The 26,721-nt window shown below is 40.9% G+C and overlaps 3 protein-coding genes across 4 annotated transcripts; 2 read left to right on the forward strand and 1 right to left on the reverse strand.

The window, feature by feature from the left end:
• Positions 1 to 17: 17 nt before the first annotated feature.
• Positions 18 to 22,565, forward strand: LOC119417851 (GDNF-inducible zinc finger protein 1-like). Its single transcript, XM_037685105.1, has 9 exons — positions 18 to 70; positions 5,738 to 6,595; positions 16,861 to 17,056; positions 17,154 to 17,320; positions 21,283 to 21,377; positions 21,537 to 21,704; positions 21,790 to 21,947; positions 22,317 to 22,390; positions 22,496 to 22,565. The coding sequence occupies exons 2-9, from the start codon at positions 5,742 to 5,744 to the stop codon at positions 22,563 to 22,565; spliced, it is 1,782 nt and encodes a 593-aa protein (XP_037541033.1). The 5' UTR covers positions 18 to 70; positions 5,738 to 5,741.
• Positions 9,583 to 12,555, forward strand: LOC119418468. Of its 2 annotated transcripts, XM_037685757.1 has the most exons (6): positions 9,583 to 9,782; positions 10,648 to 10,842; positions 10,927 to 11,006; positions 11,307 to 11,361; positions 11,574 to 11,836; positions 12,263 to 12,555. In XM_037685757.1, the coding sequence occupies exons 1-6, from the start codon at positions 9,684 to 9,686 to the stop codon at positions 12,477 to 12,479; spliced, it is 909 nt and encodes a 302-aa protein (XP_037541685.1). In that variant the 5' UTR covers positions 9,583 to 9,683; the 3' UTR covers positions 12,480 to 12,555. The 2 variants fall into 2 exon arrangements, with proteins under 2 accessions (XP_037541685.1, XP_037541684.1); XM_037685756.1 differs by having other exon boundaries at positions 11,574 to 12,555.
• LOC119418467 lies at positions 12,593 to 15,099 on the reverse strand. The gene is made up of 3 exons (XM_037685755.1): positions 14,379 to 15,099; positions 13,458 to 13,593; positions 12,593 to 13,374 (listed from the first exon to the last, which is right to left on the reverse strand). The coding sequence occupies exons 1-3, from the start codon at positions 14,996 to 14,998 to the stop codon at positions 12,619 to 12,621; spliced, it is 1,512 nt and encodes a 503-aa protein (XP_037541683.1). The 5' UTR covers positions 14,999 to 15,099; the 3' UTR covers positions 12,593 to 12,618.
• Positions 22,566 to 26,721: the final 4,156 nt, after the last annotated feature.

A 26,721-nucleotide genomic window follows, 5' to 3' on the forward strand; every position in this document is an offset into this window, starting at 1 on the left:
CTGTTCCTACCGGAAGTACCTCCCGCTGATCGGTCCGTTTGTTTACGGCTGTAATTTTAGCGAGTTTACGGTAAGAAAACTTGCTTGGTGTTGTGTAGTTATCTGTCTGTCACGGTCATCCATCCACTGTGTTGCAGTGCTGGAGTCTGGCTTTCTAACACGGTTCCTGCATTTATTTGTTTATTGTTGACTGTAATTTTAGCCTCGATGCTACTACTGTTGTTAGCATTCAGAGCTAGTAGTAGCTAGTTTGATTTAAATGTCGTATTTGTTAAAGCTTCGTGCAAACACTCTGACATTAAAAACTTACTTATATGATTGTGCAAATGTAAAAGTTTCGACTAAAAAATAAACAATTTAGGGTCTTTCCTCGAGTCAGATGCAAAGGCAGAGTATCCCATTTCATCGGAGCAAAACAGAACAAAACAACTTTATCTAATTCGGAAAATACATTAAAAGCTGCCTAATAATAATCTTTAAAAGTGGTCTCCAGGTCTTTTGATGGTCTTTCGCCGTTTTTCTTTAGACTGCTTGTTCTGGGGGAGACTCATTTACAAGAGACCTGAATTTTAACAGAGTGATGACAACAACGACAACAATGGACTATTTCTGCAAATAATGTGGATTACTGCGATCAACAGTCAGATGATCAGGTCATTCATCCACCGAACATAAACTCACTGCAACTCTGACAGCCCTGTTTTCATTCAACCTTTATTTATTTCTTATACATTTTATTGTTGGATGTAACTGGGACCTTGTGTACATAATTTCACTCCACCACATGTACCACATGAGGTGCGAATGACAATAAAGAATCTCTGACTGACTCTGACTCTGATTTAGACAGAGCCTCGAGGACATTTACAAGAGACCTGATTTTAACAAAGCATGATGACAACAACGGACAACAGTAGACGGTTATAAAAAGGCATACAGATTTTTTTTTTTTTTTTTTTTACAAATTAAAATAAGATGCCAAAAAAAGTAGCAAAAACAGCTAGATTATAAGGTGAATGTAGAAAACTAAAAACAGGAACATGTCTGCATTGGTCCTTGCCAGGAGTCCCAACAGATTCTTAAAGCCACTTGGAGGTCAAGATCGAGAGCATCAGATCTTTTTGTAAGATATTTCAGGAAACAGGAGCGGAGTAGGAGAAGGCCCTTTTGCCAAGTTCAGTCCTCACTGAGGGAACACTGCAGGTAATAATGTCCTGAGAGCGCACGCTGTAGCTGCACTCACGCAGAGACATGTAGGAGGAGATGTATGAAGGTAGCAGACCAAGAAGTGATTTAAAGATGAAAATGTACCAGTGAGAGAGTCTGTGTGAAGTTAATGATGTCCAGTTAACCAGTGAATACAGGGTGCAGTGGTGGGTACGATAATCACAGCCAGTTATGAATCTTAGTGCACCATGAAAGACAGCATCCAACATCTGCAGGGTTCTTGTAGGAGCGTTCATGTAAATAATGTCACCGTAATCAATGGAGAGAAGGAAGGTCACAGTTACAAGGTGTTTTCTAGCATTCAGAGTTAGACAGGATCTGTTTCTGAAAAAGAAACCCAGTTTAACTTTCAGTTTCTTTACCAAGTTTTCCACGTGGAGCTTAAAAGAGAGATGCAAATCGACCAAGATACCCAAATATTTATAGGAATCGACAAACTCAATAGGGACACAATTTGAGAATAAAATCGGAGGAAGAACTGCTGGTTGTACAGTGTTTATCCCTTTTATGACCAATAATTCACAAGTCAAAGTTATCTGTTTAACAAAAACTACTACTTAGCAACCTTAGCTGCATGTAACATCAAAAACATTTTAACAAAGATTAAAAACAGTTAAAGCAATAAACCAGAAGTAAAATAAATTAATTCAAGTGGCAGTACCAAAGTCCAAGTGTATGTGTTTTTAGAAGAGTTTTAAAAGTGGACAGAGGTACTTGTCTGATGTGAAGTGGGAGATTGTCTCAAACAAGTACTGGTTATAAAATTAGAATATCATCTAAAGGCTGATTTATTTTAGTAATTACATTCAAAAAGTGAAACTTGTATATTATATTCATTCATTACACACAGACCAAATACTCATGTATGTCTACAAATCACTGAACAGTGTCCCCCCCTTCTCTCTGATTTGCTACAACCGTATGTCCCACCACGTTCCTTGAGGTCAGCGGACCAGTTGCTCCTCACAGTTCCAGGAACTCGTCTTAAGCGCAGAGGTGACAGGGCCTTCTCTGTAGCAGGACCAAGACTCTGGAACGAGTTACCTCTGCTTGTCAGACAGGCCCCCTCCCTCTCGGTTTTCAAATCCCGTTTAAAAACTCACTACTGTTCAATAGCTTTCAACACAAGATGATCTGTGTTTTGATCCTGTATGCTCCACACTGGTTTGTCGTCATTATCTGCATCGTTTTTTGTCTATATTCTGATTTACCTCATTTTGTATTTTGCTTTGTGTGTTACCTGTTGTTTTGTCTGTACAGCACTTTGGTTGGCTCTGTAGCTGTTTTAAGTGCTTTATAAATAAAGTGGTATGGTATGGTAACAGTCTTCCATTTTGCCACACTCTATTTTAAATGACCCCTGGCCCAGTGCAAACGTCTGAGCTTGTGGAGCTTGCTCAGAAATGGCTTCCTCTTTGCACTGTAGAGTTTCAGCTGGCAACGGCGGATGGCACGGTGGATTGTGTTCTCTGACAATGCTTTCTGGAAGTATTCCTGAGCCCATTCTGTTATTTCCTTGACAGTGGCATTCCTGTTTGAGGTGCAGTGATGTTTAAGGGCCCAGAGATCACGAGCATCCAGTAGAGTTTTATGGCCTTGACCCTTATGCACAGCGATTGTTCCAGATTCGCTGAATCTTTTGATGATGTTATGCACGGTTGATGATGATAACTTAAAAGTCTTTGCTATTTTACGCTGGGTAACACCATTCTGGTATTGCTGCACTATCTTTCTGCGCAACAATGGTGGAATTGGTGATCCTCTTACCATCTTGGCTTCTGAGAGACACTGACACTCTGAGAAGCTCTTTTTATACCCAATCTGTTGTCAATTGACCTAATTATTGATAATTGGTCTTCCAGCTGTTCGTTATATGCTCAATTTCCTTTTTCCAGCCATTTATTGCTACTTGTCCTAACTTTTTTGGGATTTGTTGACACTGTGAAATTTTGAATCAACATATTTTTCCTTTAAAATGTTACATTTACTCAGATTAAACTTTTGATCTGTCATCTATGTTATATTACGAATTAAATATTGACATTTGCCATCTCCACATCATTGCATTCAGTTTTTATTCACAATTTGTTTATTGTCCCAACTTTTTTGGAATCCGATTTGTATGTACCATTCTTGAGTGACTGCTTTAAAAGTAAATTTGACGACTCCTCCACCGTTGTGCACTCATGGACAGAAAGGGGATGGGGGAAGACTCCACTTCGTGTTCGAATGTGACTTTAAAATGAAACTCCGGTATTTAAGTTATATTTACTGACAAAGAAAGATGTCATACAGAAAGAATTAAAAATTTTTAATTAAAACATGTACCAGACTTGACTGCTTTTACGTCTCCAATGCCCGTCCATCAACATACGTTGATGCAAGGCTTACGGGCAGCAGCTCTGTTTCCTCCTCAACAGCTGATCGCTTTTAACATGAAAGCTGAGTCATAAGAAATTTTTTGTGCGGTTTCCATTATCGCTGAACAAATGAACAGGTCTGTGCATGAAGCACAAAATCCAGTAACAACACGGAGACGATCTGAAGAAATGTCGGGTGATGGCCAAGAGTACCTCATTGGTCATTCAGGTTAGACTTCTTCTGGTCACATGAGACAGAATGGGTGGAGTTATGGTTGAGTATTTCAAACAGTGAGCCAGAATCGTAGTACATCTGATTACCTGAGGACCTTCTCTTAAGCCCCCAGTATACTCCCGCGTACGTCCATACAAGGAGGTACGCACGTACGTACGCAGAGGTACGAGCGTACCCCCCAGGGCATGTCCGTGCAAGGCTCAATTTTTACGACTGCGTACGCATACGCGGTGTTGCAAAATAAACTGCCTGGTGACGGACTGTTTTGTATGCGACACCAATGTATTAAATTCCCCTTCTTCATCCGTGATCGGGCCTTTTCTTTTGCTTTTTTGTCAAGAGGCAAGTGATCTCTTCCTCCTCCATTGATGCCATGACTGAAATGGTGAGAAATTAAGGAATTTGTCATGAGCGAATTACTTTTTTCCAGCTTGGCTGCTGGAGCGTCTGGAGATTTCGTGGTGGGCTGGTCTGGTGTGGGCTGCAGGGTCAGCGCTCCCTGTTTTTTATTTATTTTTTAGATCTTTTTATTAACAACATATAAACCCAGAACACCGCTGTGGCTGCCAGCGCTCGTTTTTTTTTGTTTGTTCTGACCTGTCAATCAATCCAGTAGGCGTGTCAGCAAATGACCAATTGGCGACCTCAATTTGTCCTGAATTTGTCTGTGGAGCTGACTGCAGCCGCTCGGGGTGTACATTTGACTGTGAAGTCTGAACCCTCTGCATACATTACACGCGTACGTATGCGTGAACAGACGTACGCAGGAGTATACTGGGGGCTTTAGTGGCACAAACGCCTGCCCCACGAGGGGCGGGGTGCTGGGAGCCACGAGCTCCCAGCTCTGTCAAAGGAAAATGTTAGTCATTGGCAGGAAACTACAGAGGGATGGCAGGAAGTCCTTCAAAATAAAACATAAAAATATAAATTTTGAAAATTATGAAAAAAATAAGTATAAATATGACTGCATTTAAACCGCGGGGTACAGTGTGTGAGACAAAAGTAGCAGCTTATAGTCAGGAAATTACAGTACACATTAAAAAATAACTACATTTTTAAAAACTCAATTTGAAAAAAAAGTAACATTTTGAAGAAACACAATTACATTAAGTGAAACCGGAAGAGGTGGGACCAATAGAAAACACAAGACATTTCTGATTGGACAACGGGGTGTTTGAACCTCCCACCTTTCCCACCTCTTCCTATTGCACGTAATGTAATTGTGTTTTTTCAAATGTAATTGTATTTTTTTTTTTATAGTTGTTTAAACTTCAGGTCCACCTTACTCTTGTAACTGAGTCCTCGTGACTCAATGAGACTAACCTGTATAAGTAAAAATTGAATGAACATACCACCCTGTGATGCAGGCTCTCCATGATGATGCTGGTGTTGGTACCAAACTTCTTTAATCTTCTTAGGAAGTAGAGTCTTTGTCAGGCTTTCTTGACCACAGTGTTTCAATGTTCACAGATGACGTGAACATTTTCTGTGTTGTTAAATTATTTAAGGCTCTATATCATTTTTATTCCTTCAGGAAGATACTGTTTGTTGGAACCACCTTTCAAGGCTCTTTTCCTGATATGTTTAGCATAGCTGTCATGCTTGGTCAATATACAAAAAATAAACTCTTAGCATATTGTTGTATATCTTGCATTAACTTTCCTCAAGAGTGATTACTAAAATCCTGTTATTTGTAAAAATAAACAAATAAAAATAATAATAATTAACAATGCCTTATTTTTAAAAGAGAAAGTTAAGGGCCGCCTCTGGCTCTTCTTTTTCCCATATGTGCTAAAACTTAACAAAAACTTTGTAAAGATTTCTTTTCTTCTTTTTTAATTGTAATTGTCTGACTATTCAAGCGTTGACAGGATTGTTTAACCAACATGTCCTCTCTGTGTGTTTTTCTCAGCAGTACAATGGGGGTCCAAGTGCACAAGCTCACATCAAATTCACATCATAAAAACATTCTAACTTCTCTGCATCAGCTCAGGATCCAAGGACAGTTGTGTGATGTTACAGTGCAGGTGGACTACCAGGGAGATGTTCAGGAGTTTCAGGCCCACCAGGTGATACTTGCTGCATCCAGCGGCTACTTCAAGAAAATCCTTTTGTCCCAGAATGCAACCAAAGAGAAATTATTACTCTCAAACATGCAGTCCAATGATTTCTCCAAGTTTTTGGAATTTGTGTACTCTGGGAAGATCGAAGTTGCTCAAGATAAGATCGGTGATGTCCAAGCAGTGGCACAGATATTGGATTGTGAGAGTCTGTCGGAGATTTGTGTTGAAGCCTTAAGCACTCTAGTTCCACAAAAACCCAGAGAGAGAATAGCGCGTGCTTCAAAACACAAACCTCAAGATGCTCCAGGTAGCACTAAAAAGAGAAAAGAGACAAAAGGCTGTAAAATGGTCCATAAACCTTGTCATTACTCTTCGAATGAGAATCTTCACAGTGAAAAACAAGTTGAGACAAAAAGCGCTGAGGAGAGTGAGAACGGGACTGAAGACGTCACTCTGCCAAACGAAAAGGAAGAGACCTCACTGCTGAAGCATTTATCTGATGATGAACGGGGATGTGACGAGATGCAGAGTATTGACCCCTTGTTTGTATTGGACGCCGAGGAGGAGGAGGAGGAGGAAGAAGAAGAAGAAGAAGAAGAAGAAGAAGAACAGTTTAAGAGGAAACAAAAAAAACCCTCCAGTACCCAGTTCCTGTGTAACAAGTGTATGAGGACTTTCCACTATGAGAAAAGCTACATGAAACACATCAGGTAATGTTTCTCCTGGGCTTTACTAGGCCTGTCGCGATAAACAGTAAATCACTTAATCGCATGCAGCGCCATAGAGAGAGAGAGTTGTGACACTCTTTGAACTCGCCGATACGCGGTCACGTGGTTCATGCAGCTCTCAGTAGGTCCAAACTGCTCATCGCTGTCAGTCAGTTTGAGCGGCTGCTGGCACAACATAACCCAAAATTCCACTTAGTTTGCCTGGTGTCTTTCAGTAATTATTGAGCAGTAACGAACTGATTATTTAACTGATTACTGATTATTTCACTGACTATGCATTTTATCTAAGCATTATTAGACACGGCAGATACGTTTATCATTACATTTTAGAAAGAAAAGAGACTGCAAACACATTTATTGGAAAAAAAAAGTCTTTGCAAGACAATGATCAATATAGCCATGCCAGCAGTGTTTTATAATAATGTTACATGCGTAAAAAAACAGGGTAACACCCATTATAAAGCCATTTTTGATGTTCTCTGCATGTAGCATGAGAATGCTCCACCTTGTCCTCCATGCAGCAGTTCAGATCTGCTCCAGCTTACCTTAGATCATCTGGATGAATTCATGATTTCTATAGAAGATATTAATTCAACCTTTATTTAAACAGGTTAGTCCCATTGAGCCACGAGAGACTTGTTTACAAGAGAAACCTGAATATAATTGCTCTATTTGTCTTTTTTTTTATGGCAACCAAGTATACCTGGATAACTGAGTTGATTGTGTTTGTAGCCTGACAACTATTGTAAAATTGTAATTCATTGATTAAAATGTTAATGAAACTGTTTTTCGTTAAAATCATAACAGATGACAAAATAAGTGTTAATTGTGCAAAAATAAATTACCAAACAATTTATTATAAAATATGTGAAATGTAAAACAAGCTTTAATAAAGTACTTTTACTACTATTTATACCATTTATTAATTACATCATCTCAAGTCAGCACCATCACCATCATCACAACAACACAAAACTGAGTGCTGGAAGTTTAATTTGCACACAAACATTTTCTATGCAATATTACATGCAGGTTGTAATTCTATTACATGCAATCAGGGAACAGAGATGAAAAACCTGAGGGAACAACTAGAACACAAAAAAATTACATAAGCAGGATAGAAGAAACTCACAGACAAGAAAATTAACTCAGTCCTGTGAAGAAAAATGTTAATGGAAAATAAATTCTGACATATTTTTACAAAAGATCAGATGAAGACAACTGGCATGAAGAATAACTTCCCAGTTCCATCTCAATGTACCTGTGATAGTTTAATAAGTGTTTTTGTTACTGTCCTACAGTTTATTGATGCTGATATATTCTTGGTAATAATTCTTATTTCTTGTTCTGTCTTGAAAGAGTCTCATCTCAACTTGGCCCATGATTACCAAACATTAAACTAATAATATAAAACTAATGTAAATGAACAGTCCTGCAGTAAATACCAACTTTGTGAAGGTTATGGTGTTAAAGTAATTTTATTCAAACATACTGATGAAGCTATTATTGTTTTGGGAAGACAAACTGAGATCTTGTGATACTTTGATTGCAACATTCAGTTCACTCAAGTCATTCTCCTGTGGTTTACCTGGAAAACATTTTTAAAAAATTACTTATCTCCACAATCATGTTTTTCTTTAATGATAATGTCACAATTTATCCTGCAGTCTTTAACAAATGATCTATAACTTGAACTAAATTACATCAATCTGTCAGGAAAAAAAGCCAAATATTTTCTAGTTGAGTTCAGTAACTGGAATTACCATAAAAATAAAGAAAAAAATTATCAACTTTCAAAATTTAAGCTGTATTGGATATTTTAAAATGCTAAATTAGACAGAAATTGACCCATTTAAACCCGTCATGATGGCAGAGCTAGCTGCAGTTAAAACACAACTAGCAAGTTGTATTTTAGTATGTTTCGTTAACTAAAACTGGCAACATGAAGTATTAATGTTGATAAACTGTGGTACAGAACAGTCAGCTAACACTTCACAATGGCAAAAAAGTGTTGTATTTTCATCAACTTACCGGAGAAAATGCAGAGAATGAACTACGTTCAATGCTGGAATCGCTGCTGTTTGGAACTATTTACCGCTGCATGACCCACGTGACTTCCGCATACCATTCTTTCTATGGGAGTCTATGGGAGTGTCGCAACTCTCTCTTTATAGGGCTCTGATTGCATAATAAATGAAAATTTATTGTTTAAAACCTCACTTTCATTTATCGGTTTGATAATTTATTTGTGTCTCTTGCTACTGAAGATATTGGATGACAAAAAGCTTAACTCCGGTGCTCTTCATTGACCCTTCCCTTTCTCTGTTTGCTTTAAAATCCTTTTTAATTGTCCAAAATCGTGTTTTTGGATCGTTAACATCAGCTAAGCTGAGAAGCTAAGCTACAAGCTAAGCTAACAGGCCGACCTCGGGGATAAAACCTCTGTCTTGTCGATCTTCCAAATTCATGATTGAAGCCCGTGCCTTTGTGTAAGAAGTTGTTTTTCTCTGCAAAAAGAAGCTGAGAACTTGTTTTCTAGTTTTTTATTAAAATTTTGTGTGAAAAATGCTAATGCTAAAGAGCTCAAATCACACCTATCGTCCGTCATGTCACCATGTCAGCCCCATGTCACGTCAAGGGGCCTCCCTCCCATTTTTCTTAAAGAGACACGCTGCTCAGCTATCCAGCCTTCAGTTCAAACAGCTTTATACTGCCATCCTGTGGTCAATAAAAGGTACTACACTCCAAACAAATCAACATTTCTTCTAAAATTTGACAATTACTAATTATTGTTAAATTTCAAACAATATTATCATTTATCACAATAATTTCTGAGACAATCACCCAGCAAAATTTGTTATTGTGACAGGCCTTACTGATCATTCTTCTAGTTCCATGTGTGCATGAGGAGTCTTGTACAACACAAGTCAATAGGCTCTGTGCACATGCGTCCTGAATCATTTCCCCTTTGACCGGATGTCGGCATTCCAGTTTCCGGTCTAATCCCCGGTCTCGGTGAAAATGGCGTTTTCTAGATGTTTACAAGAGCTGCCCAAGATAAATATCAGCGATGTTCATCGTATTGTTGATGCCTGGTCCCCTGCTCCGACAAGCAAACGTAACAAGGGATTTAAATTGTATATCTCAAGTTACCTGCACAACTACGAGGGTAAGTAACGTTAGTTTGATCGTTGTGATGTTGCTAACTGTTGCAGCTAACGTTAGGCTATTAGCAACACGACCATTTTTGTGTATACTCACGTTATAGAAACAGGTTTTCCACACTTAAACAAAAGGCTCATATTTTGTGATCATTCTACTAACATTCTGCTCTTCTCAGTTTCTAGCAAAAATCAGGACACAGGTGAAGTCGTTGTCAGGGCTCTGTGTCACAGGTCCATGAAGAAAAATGAAAAACCTCACAGTTTAAGTGTAGGGTGAAGATAGGATTGTTCAGATGACAGTTTTAAGATTGTTGGTTCAGTAACCCGACGTTCCTAATGTTAATGGGGATTTAGCTAAGGTGGTAATTAATTCTTGAATAAAAATAAAATGGAATTGGCTATTTGATGAATATTAACACGTGAGTTTGGCCTTGCTTGTCCCCATTTGGTTATTTGCTGCATGCATTGTTCTTCTTTTATGGTTGTTATGTGTTACTTTTAACCCAGTGTTAATTTGGTAATTCATGCATATTAGTTTTACTTAAATCTAAAGAATACACTCACAGTCTCTGTAACATTATCCAGGTATTTTTACCTAGCGGGTCTCCTCTGGGTTAAAAGTGTTTTGAAATCAAGTTATCTTTATCTCATCCATTCATTTAAGATGTAATCTTGTGATAATTGTATTACACTACTCTTGACCTTCATAGAACATACTCCAAACTAAATATATAATCACATAACATGATACTATGGTTCTATGACATTAGTTATAAAAAAATATTTGGGAAGCAAGATTGCATCATGAAAGAATGGCTGATGAGTGACCAAGCTAAGATAATAAGTTCTTACTATGACATTCTTATGCAGGTGGTCCTGAAAGACTCGTGTCCTGTGGAGCTGATTCACCACAGCTGTACGTGTGTTGCTGGTGCAGCATTATGCAACCACTGTGTGGCTTTGCTGTTCCAGTCAGCACATTATTCTGAGCTGAAACTGTCAGTGGTCCCCCCTGTACTAAGCTGTACAGAAGGAGAACAGCAGTGGCACAAGCCCAGAACTTTAGTAAGTTTTCTCTTCAATAATAGACTCAATTTATTACATTTTCTTGCCGTATAACTTGTAACTGTGTCATGGATAACTGAATAGGGTATAAAACCTGGCCCCGTGGACAAGATGACTGTGCTGTCTGCTAAACCGAAGAGTGGAGCAACAACAGAGGGTGTAAGGTAAAAAAAAATCAATAAAAATTCTGATGTATTACAACAGTGTTTCTCAACCCTGGTCCTCAAGGCACACTGCTCTGCATGCTTTATAGATTTCCCTGCATTAACACAGCTGATACAGTTGTTAATCAGTTACCAACTGAAATGAGCTGTGTTTAAGCAGGGACAAATCTCAAACATGCAGGACAGTGTGCCTTGAGGACCAGGCTTGAAAAACACTATTATTTTATGTTTCATATCTGAACGAAATGCAGGTGGGTATTCTATTTTTGACTCATGTTCTTTTCTTATTTATATACACAGGAGCACACTCTACAAAGGCCTTAGTGGGGATTTGCCGGACCTTTCTGTCCTTAGAGTAAGTAGTTGTATTTAAATTACTGATAAATAAAAATGAAATTAACAGTAGGCTACAATGTACTAACAAAGAGTTGTAGACTTACCGGTGTATTGAATAATTTTATTTTCAAGTGCTGTCTCTTTGTAAAGTGTAGAATTTTTGAGGGCTTAAAATTAGTTGATATACATGTATTTTACATTTTATTGAAATAATTGTTTTCACTTTCCCAGGTTTCCGAGGTGTATGAAGATTTTGCAGCAGCTGATGCACCAATGATCTGCAGCATGGGAATCAGCCATGAATTTCCCCTTGTTGACTCTGCCCTTGGCAAAGTTCAGGCTGGAAGTCCTCTGTCCTACCAACAGCCAGCAACAGCAAAGAGAGACATGTCCTTCCATGCTGCACCACCCCGCCCATCTCTGCCTCTTAAGAACTACCACCTACAGCCATCAAAAAGCATGTTTGTTTGTTCTGAACCACAACAGCTACACCTTAAAAGTATGGAGGTCACCTGGGACATGGTGAATAAATTTGAATGTGCTACCAGAGCACAGAGTACATGTCCTGAATGGCATCAGCTAAGGAGGCATAGGTTGACTGCCTCCCGCTTCAGGGAGATCTGCCAGGTTCGAGATAAATCTGAGGAAGATCTGGCAAATCGTCTGCTGCAAGGGACCTATCAGACTGCAGCTATGAAGAGAGGGCTTGAATTAGAGGCAGATGCTATCTGGGAATATTGTCAAATTAAAAGAGTCAACCACTATCCCTGTGGATTTGTGATTCACCCTGATGCTCCTTGGCTAGGGGCATCTCCAGACGGATTGATCTTTGATCCTTCTGAGCCATGTCAGTTCGGGCTGATTGAGATTAAGTGTCCAAATGTGAAAAGTTATGTTGACTGTCCATATCTCCAAATGAAGTCAGGCAAATTGGAACTAAAAAAAACTCATGTTTACTATTGGCAGGTTCAGGGGCAGATGCTAATAACTGGGATGAACTGGTGTGATTTTGTTGTCTCAGCTGAGGAAGATATTCTTATTCAAAGAATTTATGCAGACACTAATGTGATGGATTCAATCAAACACAAAGTAGACAGATATTTTTTCTATGTTTACCTGCAGAAATGTCTAAATTAGGAGTTTGATCAAATCAAATGTACAAATTTGTTTCAAAATATTTCCATCATGAATATCTATTTACAAATGTAAGACAATGTCAATGTAAATAAATGACAGCATTTTCTGTTTCTTCAAGACTGTGCCATCAGCTTTTCTGTCAAACTTCATATCTCCATTTCCTGACCAAAGGTCCATTTTGGTAATTTGACAGGAGACAGGCAACTGTAAAAATTTGGTTTATGCTTCCTGCAATGGAGAGAGGGATAGTGGAATCAAAGAGTTTATTTTCTTTAACTCTTCTTATTAACCTCTCAACATGCACCCTCAAACGGGCAATGGACTGGGTCTTCAAAACGTCGACCTCTGACATTTGGGCCCTCTTGGAGAGGAAGGCAGGACGATGAACAGTCCCAGGTACGAGATCATCCACCAAGAATCCCTTGTCCACCATGATGGCCATGTCCAGTGTCAAGAGTGATGTAATCCCTGATTGACGGAACACTTCCTTGTCACTCATGGAACCCTCAAACAGTGCTGACACAAATGTCAGGGCTCCGTGAGGAGACATGCCCACCATGGCCTTAAAGGTACAGTGGGATTTGTAGGTGGAGAAGACTTCACTCTGGAGGAGCAGGGATGAAGGTGTTTGACACCGTAGTTCTGTACAGTCCAGGATAACTTGTGTGTCACTGTAGCGGCCATCAAAATCCTGTGGAAGACTGGAACTCACAGCTGCAGGAGACATCCACACACAAATTGAGCCCAATAAGCAGTACAGGAAGTTGGCCCATGTCACAATAATGCGGCTGACTGTTGCTCTGTGGATGTTAAATCGATGGCCCAGTTCCCTCTGGGTACATCCAGTAGACAGGTAGGAGAGGAAAAGAAAAAGCTCATCTATTGGCAGCAGTTTCTGGACAGAAAATTATTTAAATGTTAGTTCAAAACCAGCATTCTCATTGTGTGTGTGTGTGTGTGTGTGTGTGTGTAACTTACAGTTGGTCTGGTAAAAGGGGTTTCAGTTGTTGTACTCATGACGTCGGTTTTCTTTGCTCTGGTGACCCTGACCATTTTGGCTGTTGCTGCCTCGATCAAGTTCCAAAACGCCTTCAGATGCTCATATGAGGGGAACCTAAAACACATAAAAAAAAAAAATATATATATATATATATATATATATATATATATATATATATAAACTGTCACTCTCCACATTTATAACTGTGAAAACAGTTTTCAAATTTTGACACGGTACAACTAAGAACATAAATATCGTTCTTTGAAATTTTATGTTGTAAAGTGGAAAGAAAATTATACATGATTTGAAGGTTTGTAATTTTTTTATAAATTGAAAACTATTTTGAGCACAAATGTTCAGCCCCCTTAAATCAGAGAGTAACTTCTAGTCTTCATAAGTTTCCTGATGATTGCTAATGGCATAATAGTCAGCCTGTGTGTCATCTAATCACAGAAACCAACTATTTTCACCGACCTGAGGCTGTCACTAGCTGCTGTATTTGTATTTGACATTAGTTTACACACGGGTGGACTCCATAGCCATTTGTAATCATTAAAGCTATTTCTGAAGGAATATTGGTTACAGAAAAGGGAGCCGATTACTCTTACACACCACACTTTTCAGTATCATTTGTAAATACAGTACTACTAGTACTAGTACTACTACTACTACTACTACTACTACTACTACTACTAATAATAATAATAATAATAATAATAATAATGTGTTACATTATGTATAATTTCATTTCCACTAGTAAGTGTGTACTTGTGTTGGTCTCTCAAAGAAAATTACAATGAAATTGTTTTTGGTTGTAATGTGACAAAATATACAATGACTCAAAGCGTATTAATTTTTTTCAGAGGCATAACGTAATATTTAGATTTTACAACTCTGACCTGGTGTAAAATCTGATGTCTTCTGGTGACGTAGAAAAACGTTCCAGTCCAAACGGCTTTTGAAGACTACAGGATCGGAGCTGCTCTTTCAGTTGCTCAATTTCTCTCAGCATGCTGTGATATTGCTCCCGGTCAACACACACGGTTCTGCTGGCGCCGTAGTCATGGTCCACGACCATAGGTACCATGACGGGTGGTTCATTGTCCTCAATTGGATCCGCCGAATCAGGTTCTGGATTAGATGGTCGACAACGGCGCTCCCAAACACCTGCTCGTGTCTTCCTGCTGTATTTGTTCCACTCAAATAATGATGGAACCGACCCAGCTGCTAAAATTCGTCTTCCCTTTTCTGTAGTAATTACTTCATTCTCCAGGAAATGTCGGCTACATACCTTGGTGTGAGGAGTTACCGTAAATCCCTCTCTTCTGATTTTTTGCAGCCAGCACAAACGAAGGCTTGTCTCCTTAGGGAAACGGTGAAAGCTCAAACGGCTATTATAGCGACCTGAAGACGAGCAAAGCGGCACACAACAGTGCTCCTTAGACCCAAACACCGTCGGCTGAAATCTAAAGCTGCCACGCACGTTATATTTTTGTTTATTTGACGCAGCAACACTCATTTTAGTTGTTTATCTCTGGGATGACAGGATACAGGAATTAAACCGGAAACTGGAATGCCGACATCCGGTCAAAGCGGAAGTGATTCAGGACGCATGTGCACAGAGCCTATTGGTCAATGAACCAGCTAGTTTCAAGTTAATTTTCAGAATTGAAATTAATTTACTTTGTGCCATTTCCTCCTGTAAAGCTCCTTAGTCATTTGGGATTTTAATAATAATTTAAATTGACAAAATATGGTGATTTTGATGTATAATTTGTATAAGAAACTTTAGGAGAAAGCAATGTTAAAGCTGCTGCCAGTGGCTCATTATGATCACCATGGTAACCTCACACACCCATGTCTTTCACTCCCAGGAATCAGGCAGACAGAAATGCAGAATAGAAAGTAAGTCTCAAACAGCCACTAAATTCCTGAATTGACAGAAGTGTCTAGTTGCCACACATGCACATTTTTATACTTGTTGTATGTAAGAGTGAAGGTAAAATTTAAACTTCACCTCCAGTTTTGAACAGAAAAATTTGTGCTTTGATACAATGGAAGTCCATGAGAGTTTGGATGTGTGCACTCAGGGGATTTGAGAGAAAACAAGTCATAGTGATGGGAGACACACTGACAGGAGATGTCAGGGTTTTTAGATAGAAACTGTATAAAAAGTGTGAAGACTGTGGGGAATAAGAAATGTTTGCTGGCAAAACATTTGAAAAGTTTAGGCTAGAAAGTGACCAAAATAACTTTTTCTTTGGTCATTACCAAGCTTTAGAAATCAGGACAGCCTATGGCCGATGAACCCCCCCCCCCCCTTTTTTTTGTCTTGTAAAATGGGACACTTTTTTAACAGTGTTGTGAAAAAACAATCTTTACAAAACTTGTAATTTATGTTGGTCAAGAAAGACAAATTACCTTAAGCCGATTCTCTGGAATCACTCAATATCAGGAGTATATAGGTATCAGGATGTAGCTTTAAAATCCAGGAATCAGAAAATTTGTTTTTGATTAATGTGATGGGTCACACATGTCTTTCTCATTTAACATTGATTAATTTAACTAAACTAATATTTAACAAGGCAGCATGGTGGAGCAGTTGGTAGAGCTGCTGCCTCTCAGTGAGCTGGTTGCCCCAGTTCAAATCCCAGCCGGGGCTTTCTGGGTGGAGTTTGCATGTTCTCTCCATGCATGCGTGGGTTTTCTCCGGGCACTCCGGTTTCCTCCCATAGACCAAAGACATGCATGTTAGGCTGATTGGTAACTTTAAATTGTCCCTAGGTGTGAGTGAGAGAGTGAATGGTTGTTTGTCTCGTATGTCTTTGTGTCCCTGTGATGGACTTGCAACTTGTCCAGGGTGTCCCTCGCCTCTCGCACAGTGATGGCTGGACATGGGCACCAGTGACCCCCGCGACCCGAAAGGGAAGAAGCGGGTAAAGATAATGGATGGATGGATGGATGGATGGATGGATAATATTTAAAAACCCGTGTGCACCTAACAATAATCTATAATAATCTATTGAACAGTGTTCTTACTTTAAAACACTTGAGTTGTGAGCTACAGGAAGCTGGTTGTTGTAGCAGTTATTGCATCTATAAAATACACACAGGTATGGCAGATTGTCATTTGAAGTATCAATTATCAGATGATTAATTGGTCTATATTTAGAGCTCAAAGGCCAGTCACATAATCACACTCGAGTTGAACATTTAGTCAAATCTCTACAAACTGAGAAGAACGCCTGAGCTATAAGTTCCAAAGGAAGCTAGTTTTTTTTACGTTTGTCTTTTTTACGTTTGTCAATTAGTATCAAGAGAACTCTATATGCTTATTGGCAAACCTAATTAAATAAACTTTTTTTTTCTTCTTTCTGCCAGTACTTGCCATGGAGACAGACAGACAGCAGATGTACCGGTAATCTATTGCTGTGAATTCTGCCAGCAGACGTTTGCTAACTGCAAGAACCTGAAGCTCCACGTAAAATACGTTCACAGCACTGAGAGGCTTTTTGAGTGTGACATTTGTGCAAAGACCTTTAAACGAAAGAATGATGTCGCCCACCATAAGAAGCAGGTGAGGTGTAAATCTTTGCGTACTTCCTTTTTGTTTTCTCAAAGTCAAACATTTGGGTGATTTTCTCAGAGAAATTTAAAGCAGAAATTTGTCCCAGGTGCATGAACAAAAACTGCCATGTGAGTGCCCTGAGTGTGGAAAGACGCTCATCTCCAAAGCTACTTTGTTGTTGCACAAGAGGACGCACACAGGCATCAAACCCTACGAGTGCACCAAGTGTCAGGCCAGATTCACCCAGAAGTCTGCCCTCAATATGCATCAAAGGTAAACTGTTCTTTGTCGCTTGAACTAGCTGCTTTGTCACAAAACAAGTTAAATGTTTCTTCTTCTACCTTTTTCCTAAGACTATAAAACAAGAGGTGGAAGTATTATGAGGGGAAAGCCTAAGGATCCATTCATTCATCCATTTTCTTCCTCTTATCTGGGGTCGGGTCGCGGTGGTAGCAGCTTAAGTAGGGAGGCCCAGACTTCCCTCTCCCCAGCCATTTGTGCCAGCTCCTCCCGGGAAATTCCGAGGCATTCCTAGGCCAGCCGAGAAACATAGTCCCTCCAGCGTGTCCTGGGTTTTCCTCTGGGTCTCCTCCTGGTGGGACATGTCTGGAATACCTCACCAGAGAGGAGTCCAGGAGGCATCCTAACCAGATGCCCAGGCCACCTCAACTGGCTCCTCTCGACGTGGAGAAGCAGCGTCTCTACTCTTGAGTCCCTCCTGGATGATTGAACTTCTCACCCTATCTCTAAGAGAGAGCCCAGACACCCTGCTGAGAAAACTCATTTCAGCCAATTGTATCCGAGGTCTCGAACAGAATTGGTGACAATGGGCAACCTTGGCCAATTCCAGTGCTCACAGGGAATGAGCTCGACTTACTGCCGGCATTGCGGACCAAGCTCTGACACCGGTCATACAGGGACCTAACAGCCCATATCAAAGGGCTTGGTACCCCATACTCCTGGAGTACCTCCCACAAGGTTTCCCGAGGGACGTGGTCGAACGCCTTCTCCAAGTCCACAAAGCACATGTAGACTGGTTGGGCAAACTCCCACACATCCACCAGGATGCTGCTGAGGGTGTAGAGCTGGTCCAGTGTGCCACGACCAGGACGAAAACTGCACTGTTCCTCCTGAATCTGAGGTTTGACTATCTGACGGACCCTCCTCTCCAGAACCCCTGAATAGACCTTACTAGGGAGGCTTAAGAGCGTGATCCCCCTGTAGTTGGAACACACTCCACGGTAGGTCTGGGTACCTTTCTAAAAAATTATTTATCAGTAAATGACCAGTCTTTGCCGTAATGTATTTTGGGGTTTAAAAGCCACTGGGACGTTATGTTTAGAAAATAAACGTCTCAGTTTCTCTGATACTCCCTCAACATATGGAATGACCACTGTTCTGGGTCTGGGTTCCTCCTTTTCACCTGTTGGCTGACTGGAGTCCTGTTTGGGTTTCTTCTCTGCTTTTAGGAAGGCCCAGTTAGGATATCCACATTGCTCTAGAGCCTGTCTTGTGTGGGATTTGACTGGTTCATCCCAAAGATCCAGTCCCCCGGCACAAACATAGTAATGTTGTGTATGCTGTTCAGTGTCAGGAGGGCTGTGATCAGTCTTACATCGGGGAAACAAAACAGCCACTGGCCAAAAGGATGGCCCAGCACAGAAGATCAACATCATCAGGCCAGGACTCTGCGGTTTACACTCATCTCCAGGCCAGCGGTCACTCTTTCAGGGATGAAGATGTTCACATCCTGGATAGAGAGGAACGATGGTTTGAGAGAGGAGTAAAGGAGGCCATCTTTGTGAAAAGAAACCGTCCATCATTAAACAGGGGTGGAGGCCTCCGGGTTCAATTGTCCCCCTCTTACAATGCTGTGATTGCTAGTATCACTCAGCCCTCTGTGAAAGTAAACAGCCATCAGTGTGCTAATGATCCATTGTTAGGCTGATGGTCCTTCTTGAGCATGTGATCAGCTGGTTTTGGTTGTCAGCAGCAAAACTGGTTGATCCACTCTGAGAAGGTGCTATTTAAGAGACTGAGCTGAATACAGCACCTCAGACTGAGGAAGTCTCTCGGATGAGAGACGAAACGTTTCTACATTTTTTTGTTGTTTTGCTTTGTTTTGTTTTTTTGAATGTCCAGAGGACCAGATTTAACTTTTTTAGATACTATTTCTAGTTTGTTTTTAAAGTCTCTGAACAACGAGTCAGCTGCTTCAACAAATGCCTCTTTTACCATCTCTCTGTCTTGAAAAGACTTCTTGTGCTTAACAATTATTAAAATTATTCACCTGGACTGATGCTTCGATGCTGTGGTCAGCTGTAGGAAAAATGATTGCTGTCCAGATAAATGGGATTTTAGTTCCTTCATCGTTTTCTTTCTCAGCTCATTTTTCAGAAGGAAGTCAATGACGTAGTATTTATGATAATCCAAATATGCTGCTCTGGTGAAACGCACTTTGAATATGACATAGTGGAAAGAAAGAAAAAAGTCCTCCCCCCATTCTGTATGGAAATGGTAGATTTTTTTATTTTGCTTTCTTGGTCCAGTTCCCCAACTCATTTTACACACTTTGTTGAGTTTAGATAAAAACTGGAGGCTATTATGAATCCTTGTTTTGTTTTTAGCGTGGTTGAATGAGCATGCATGGTGATCTATGTGTCAGAAAAGATTCGGTCTCTGATTGGCTACCCTGCGTGTCAGTCATGGGTGCCGTAGTTACTTTGCGCATACGTGGTGACCTATTTGTCAGGAAAGGTCACTCTCAGATTGGCTTACCTGTATGTCAGTCAAGTGACGGTTTACATAGTGAAGATGGACTGATCGGCTGACGTCTGTTAAAAAAAAAAGAAATTAAAAAAAGGTCTGACATCTATTTCGCCATGTGATCTACTGATATTACCTTTGCGATCTACCAGTAGATCGCGATCGCCGTATTGGGCACCCCTGGTCCAAGACATGCGGCCGCAGATCAGATGAGACGACAACATAGTCAATCATCAAACTGTGGCTTAGGGTGTCCTGGTGTCAAGAGCACATATGGACACACTTATGCTTGAACATGGTGCTCGTTATGGACAATCCATGACGAGCACAGAAGTCCAACAACAGAACACCACTCGGGTTCAGATCAGGGGGGCTGTTCCTCCCAACCACATCCCTCCAGGTCTCACTGTCATTGCCCACGTGAGCTTTGAAGTCCCCCAGCAGAACAAAGGAGTCCCCAGAAGGTGCACTCCAGTACCCCCTCCAAGAACTCTAAAAAGGGTGGGTAATCTGAACTGCTGTTTGGTGCATAAGCACAAACAACAGTCAGAATCCGTCCCCCCAGATGTAGGCTGAGGGACGCTACCCTCTCCTTCACTGGGGTGAACCCCAACATACAGGCACCAAAATGGGGGTCAACAAGTATGCCTAATCTTGCTTGTCGCCTCTCACCAGGGGCAAGAGTGGAAGAGTGTCCAACCCCACTCAAGGAAACTGGTTCCAGAGCCAGAGCCATGCATCAAGGTAAGTCTGACTATTTCTAGCCGGAACCTCGCAACCTCACACACCAGCTCAGGCTCCTTCCCCTCCAGAGAGGTGACATTCCACGTCCAAATAGCCAGCTTCTGTAGCCAAGGATCAGACTGCCAAGGTCCCCTCCCTCGGCCACCACCCATCCCACATTGCACCCGACCCCTTTGGCCACTCCCACAGGTGGTGAGCCCATGGGAAGGGGGACCAATGTCTCCTTTTTGGGCTGTGCCCAGCCGGGCTCCATGGGTAAAAGTCCGGCCACCAGGGGCTTGCCAGCGTGCCCCACGTCCAGGCCTGGTTCCAGAGTGGGGCCCCGATGACCCACGTCCGGGCGAGGGAACATTGGTTTTGTTAATTTTAATCATCATAGGGGTCTTTGGGCTGCACTTTGTCTGGTCACTCACCTAGGACCTGTCTGCCTTGGGTCACCCTACTAGGGGTATGAAGCCCCTGACAGCATAGCTCTTAGGATCATGGGGACACTCAAACCCCTCCACCATTGTAAGGTGGCAGCCCAGGGAGGGGAAGCCTAAGGATATTATTGGTAATTGTTTTGCCCCTTGGTGATTTTTTATTTTCAGCAAACTACAAAAAAATAAATTTTTATTTAAATTTAAACAGTTGTAGACATTTATTTCACATTGATATAATATGTTAAGTGTATCCTAATGAGTAACATGGATGAAAGCTAAATATTTGTGTTTTATCCTGTATAGGACACACACTGGAGAGAGACCATTTGCATGTGATGAATGTGATGCCCGCTTCACTCGGAAGCAGAAGTTGGCCTATCACAAGAGAACACACTCAGGTTAAAGAGATTTTAGTATTCTTTGATGAAGATGGTAAAAAATTGTATTTGTTACTTTTCTTGTAGCTGTAGCACAATCAAAACAATAAATACTGAAATATAAGAAGGTAGCTATCTACTAAGCATTAAACTTTTTTTATTTTTTGCATTTCCTTTTAGGATTAAAGCCCTATATGTGTGACACCTGTGGGAAAAGTTTTGGGTCTAAAGAATACCTTAAACACCACTTAAACATCCACAGTGGCTCCAAGCCTTTTAAGTGTGACACTTGTGAAAGGAGCTTTGGTCAGAGGAACTCCCTCAGCCAGCATTTAAAAATACATACAGGTAAGACGTTTACTTTTATATGTTTAAATGTACTTTTAAGTTATTGACTTTCTCCTGGTAAAAATAAAACGAACGTGTTCTTTAGGTGAGCGTCCGTACAAATGTACAGTATGTGGTAAACAGTTCACTCAGCTCGGCGCTCTCCAGCGGCACCAACGGATCCACACGGGCGAGAAACCTTTCATGTGTTCTCTCTGTAAACGAACTTTTACTGACCTGTCCACCTTTCGCAGGCACACTTCGGTGAGTTGGTGCTTCTTCCTCTAGTACTGTAACATTGAACGGTATTTTGTACTCTAGGCAGCACGATGGCACAGTTGGTAGAGCTGCTGCCTCTCAGCGAGCAGGTTACACCTCAGTTCAAATCCTGGCCGGGGGCCTTTCTGGGTGTAGTTTGCATGTTCTCTCCGTGCATGCGTGGGTTTTCTCTGGGTTCTCCAGTTTCCTCCCACAGATCAAAAACATGCATGAAGTAGTACCCCTTTAAAAGAAGGGAACAATATTTATGCCATTACTGCTTTGACATAGTGAATACTAGTGCATGTTTATTATAATCTAATTGCACAACAAGCCAACTGTTGTTAAAATGACACCAACTTGTTTAAATTTAAGGTTCATGACATAGACGTTCCATGGAAGACCTACCTGGTGATGCTGAAGGGAAATATTGAGGAAAAGAAGCCAAGGTCTCCCACTGGGGAAAATGCAGAACCAGGGAAGAAAACTAGCAGAAGTCTTAAGTGCTGAGAGCGCTGCTCCTGCTGTTTCTGCTCCTGCTGATTCTGCTCCAGCTGTTTCTACTCCAGCTGTTTCTACTCCTGCTACCAGTTCTGCTCATGGTACTGGTACTACCCAAACTGAAACAACTGTGGTTCCAACTGAGTCGGTCACTCTCCCATCCGACTGGACCAGTCATTGATTCAACAATGGTGTACCACAAAGCTCAGTCTTAGGACCCACCCTCTTTACAATCTACATACATAATGTAGGTAAAAACATCCCTAATGCATCCATACATTTCTATGCTGACGACACAGTTGTTTATTGTCGAGTTAAAACAGTTGCTAAGGCTTTCCAGCTTTTGAAATCTGCATTTAACTACATCCAGACTGATTTGTTTCACCTCAAACTTGTCCTAAATGCCGAAAAAACCAAAGGGATGCTTTTTTCAAATAGGAAGTTGGTCCCAGCAGTTCTTCCTCCGATTTTATCCTCAAATGGTGTCCCCATTGAGTTTGTTGATTCCTATAAATATTTGGGTATCTTGGTCGACTCACATCTCTCTTTTAAGCTCCATGTGGAAAACTTGGTAAAGAAACTGAAAGTTAAACTGGGTTTCTTTTTCAGAAACAAATCCTGTCTAACCCTGAATGCTAGAAAACGCCTTGTATCTGTGACTTTCCTTCCCTCAATTGATTACTGTGACATTATTTACATGAACGCTCCTACAAGCACCCTGCAGATGTTGGATGCTGTCTATCATGGTGCACTAAGATTCATAACTGGCTGTGATTATCGTACCCACCACTGCACCCTGTATTCACTGGTTAACTGGACATCATTAACTTCACGCAGACTCTCTCACTGGTATATTTTCATCTTTAAATCACTTCTTGGTCTGTTGCCTTCATACATCTCCTCCTACATGTCTCTGCGTGAGTGCAGCTACGGAGTGCACTCTCAGGACATCATTACCTGCAGTGTTCCCTCAATGAGGACTGAACTAGGAAAAAGGGCCTTCTCCTACTCTGCTCCTGTTTCCTGGAATATCTTACAAAAAGATTTGAAGCTGTCGACCTTGACCTCTCTAAGTGTCTTTAAGAATCTGTTGGACACCTGGCAGGGACCAATGCAGACATGTTCCTGTTGTTAGTTTTCTACATTTGTCTTGGAATCTAGCTGTTTTTTGTTTTGTTACCTTTTCCTTTTAGCCATCCTATTTGTTAAAAAAAAAAAAAAAAAAAACTGTAGTATGCTTTTTTTATAATTGTTTATTGTTGTTGCTGTTGTCCATTGTTGTCATCTTTCTTTGTTGAAATCAGGTCTCTCTTGTAAATGAGTCCTCGAGGCTCAATGGGATTTACCTGTATAAATAAAGGTTGATTGATTGAGCCATTGCTCTGGTCAACCATGGTGCTCTTGGTGATATCACCGTCATCCACACCTGAAGTTCCAGCAGGGACGCAGTTCCAGCCCACAATAGCCACGAACAACTAGGGCTGAATGATTATGGAAGATATTCTAATTGCAATTTTTTTTAACCTCAGTATTGCGATTACGATTTAATATGCAATTATTTTTCAATGTCTTCTTCTCATGTATTTTTCACCAAACACAATCAATAAATTAATCTGTTTCAGTTGCAAAAAACATCACAGTTTTCTTCGCTGTAACTCTGTTGCTGCATATCTTGTATAGCTCCTGGATAGCTACTTGGCTAAAATGTATGCGCGAGGGCATTATGTACCGCTTATCTATGTTGTTTACCAAAGCCGTATACTCAGGCCTGGTCACTATATTAATGGGCATCATGTCTTTCGCTTTGAACTCTGTTATTGCTCGAGTTATTTCCGCATGCAGTTTTGAATTATGTTCATACGGAGTAAAACATTCGAACAGTTCAGTCAGTGATCCCTGTCCGCTGGTACTTTGCTTACTTGAAGTTGAAGCACTGGTCGTTGACATTCTAGCCATGCAACAATCGTAAATGGCTTTGTGGTGTGTTTTTTTTTAAGTGTTGATAAAGATTTGTGATGTTACCTTGAGAGGCACAATACATGTCGTTGCGCAGCGTTTTCTTTTTTATATCCAAAATAATTCCAAACAACGGACGTGCTGTCCCTCTTTGGTACCAAACTTTCAGATATCAGCTTCTGTCAAGCCTGACGCCATTGTGCAACCAGTTAAAGCGCAGTGTTGACCTCTCCGGCTCCCTGCTCTGCTCCGCTCCGCTCACTCACAAGTCATGTATCCAGATCGTATGACTAGTGAAATTGCAGCCTTTGCGATTAGAAATACTTGTTTTATCATATCGCAATTTGAAGACCCAGGACACGCTGGAGGGACTATGTTTCTCGGCTGGCCTGGGAACGCTTTGGGGTTCCCCCAGAGGAGCTGGCCCAAGTGGCTGGGGAGAGGGAAGTCTAGGCCTCCCTACTTAAGCTGCTATCCCCGCGACGGCTAAACGGAAGAAAATGGATGGATGGATGGATCCTTAGGCTCACAATACTACCACCTCTTGTTCAGCCCTACTAACAACACAGGAATGAGCGTAATATCCTTAGACAGTTCAGCCCTCTGTGAACAGTAAACAGCCATCAGTGTGCTAATGATCCATTGTTAGGCTGATGGTCCTTCTTGAGCATGTGATCAGCTGGTTTTGGTTGTCAGCAGCAAAACTGGTTGATCCACTCTGAGAAGGTGCTATTTAAGAGACTGAGCTGAAAACAGCACCTCAGACTGAAGAAGTCTCTCGGACGAGAGACGAAACGTTTCTACATTTTTTGTTGTTTTGCTTTGTTTTGTTTTTTTTTTGAATGTCCAGAGGACCAGATTTAACTTTTTTAGATTTTTGTACCTGGATTATTGAGCATGCATCAGGAGATCCTTAGACAGTTCAGCCATCATGTGCCCTTATTTCATTTTTTTTTTTTTTTTCCATTTACCCTTTATTTATACAGGTAGTCTCATTGAGCCACGAGAACTTATTTTCAAGAGAGACCTGTTTAGGGAGCAGATGGGGGTTAAGGGCTTTGCTCATGGGTCCAAGGTGGGGCGAATGTGGGTGGGGGCAGGTGTGGGTGCTTCACCTACCCCACCCACATTTTTGATGTTGTCTGTACCGGGTCTTGAACCGGCGATCTTCCGATCACAGGCCCACCTTCTCTAACCTCTGCGCCACCACTCCCTCTTTACCAGTATCAGTGACTCAGCCTGTCTCTCTGTCCTCTGAAGCATGTTCCACATCTCTGTCTCTACCCACTCTCTCAGTTCCTGTCTCTGATACTTTGTTAACATCAGTCTCGGGCATCTCCACTTCATCTGTGCTCGAAGCAGCTGTATCTCAGGCTCATTTGGCTTCACATTTAGAAAACAAATCTAACTCTGCAACTGATCCTTTACTACCAGATATACAGACTGTGGTTGTTGATAACAAGACTACAGGAAAAGAACTGGATGTTGATAAAAGTGATGGACAGCATCAGACAGCAGACGACCCCTTACATGAACAAAAAACAGCACAGCTCAAGTAACAGATTGATGTATTCCTAACTTGTTTTTATTAATGCAATAAAAAGACAAGTATAATTGTCTTAATTATTGTGAGGCAACACGCAGTAAATCTTGTTTTATAATGTAGTGCAGTTTTCTGTCATTTGCAACATCATGTTCAAATCTGAGGAACATCTTCTACCCTGAAGCTGTTAGACTCATGAATCCCTAATCAGGATTATCACTGTGGAAAAAAAAATCACTGTAATGCCACTTGATTGTTGTTACAGTGCCTTGCGAAAGTATTCGGCTCCCTTGAACTTTTCAACTTTTTCCCACATTTCAGGCTTCAAACATAAAGATATAAAAAAAAATTTTTTGTGAAGAATCAACAACAAGTGGGACACAATCGTGAAGTGGAGTGAAATTTATTAGATGTGTCAAACTTTTGTAACAAATAAAAAACTGAAAAGTGGGGTGTGCAATATTATTGGGCCCCTTTACTTTCAGTGCAGCAAACTCACTCCAGAAGTTCAGTGAGGATCTATGAATGATCCAATGTTGTCCCAAATGACTGTTGATGATAAATAGAATCCACCTGTGTGTAATCAAGTCTCCGTATAAATGCACCTGCTCTGTGATAGTCTCAGGGTTCTGTTCAAAGCGCAGAGCGCATCATGAAGACCAAGGAACACACCAGGAAGGTCTGAGATACTGTTGTGGAGAAGTTTAAAGCCGGATTTGGATACAAAAAGATTTCCCAAGCTTTAAACATCCCAAGGAGCACTGTGCAAGCAATCATATT

Source organism: Nematolebias whitei, chromosome 12, assembly GCF_014905685.2.
Source record: "Nematolebias whitei isolate Nwh7 chromosome 12, NemWhi1, whole genome shotgun sequence".
Classification (NCBI taxonomy): Eukaryota; Metazoa; Chordata; class Actinopteri; order Cyprinodontiformes; family Rivulidae; genus Nematolebias; species Nematolebias whitei.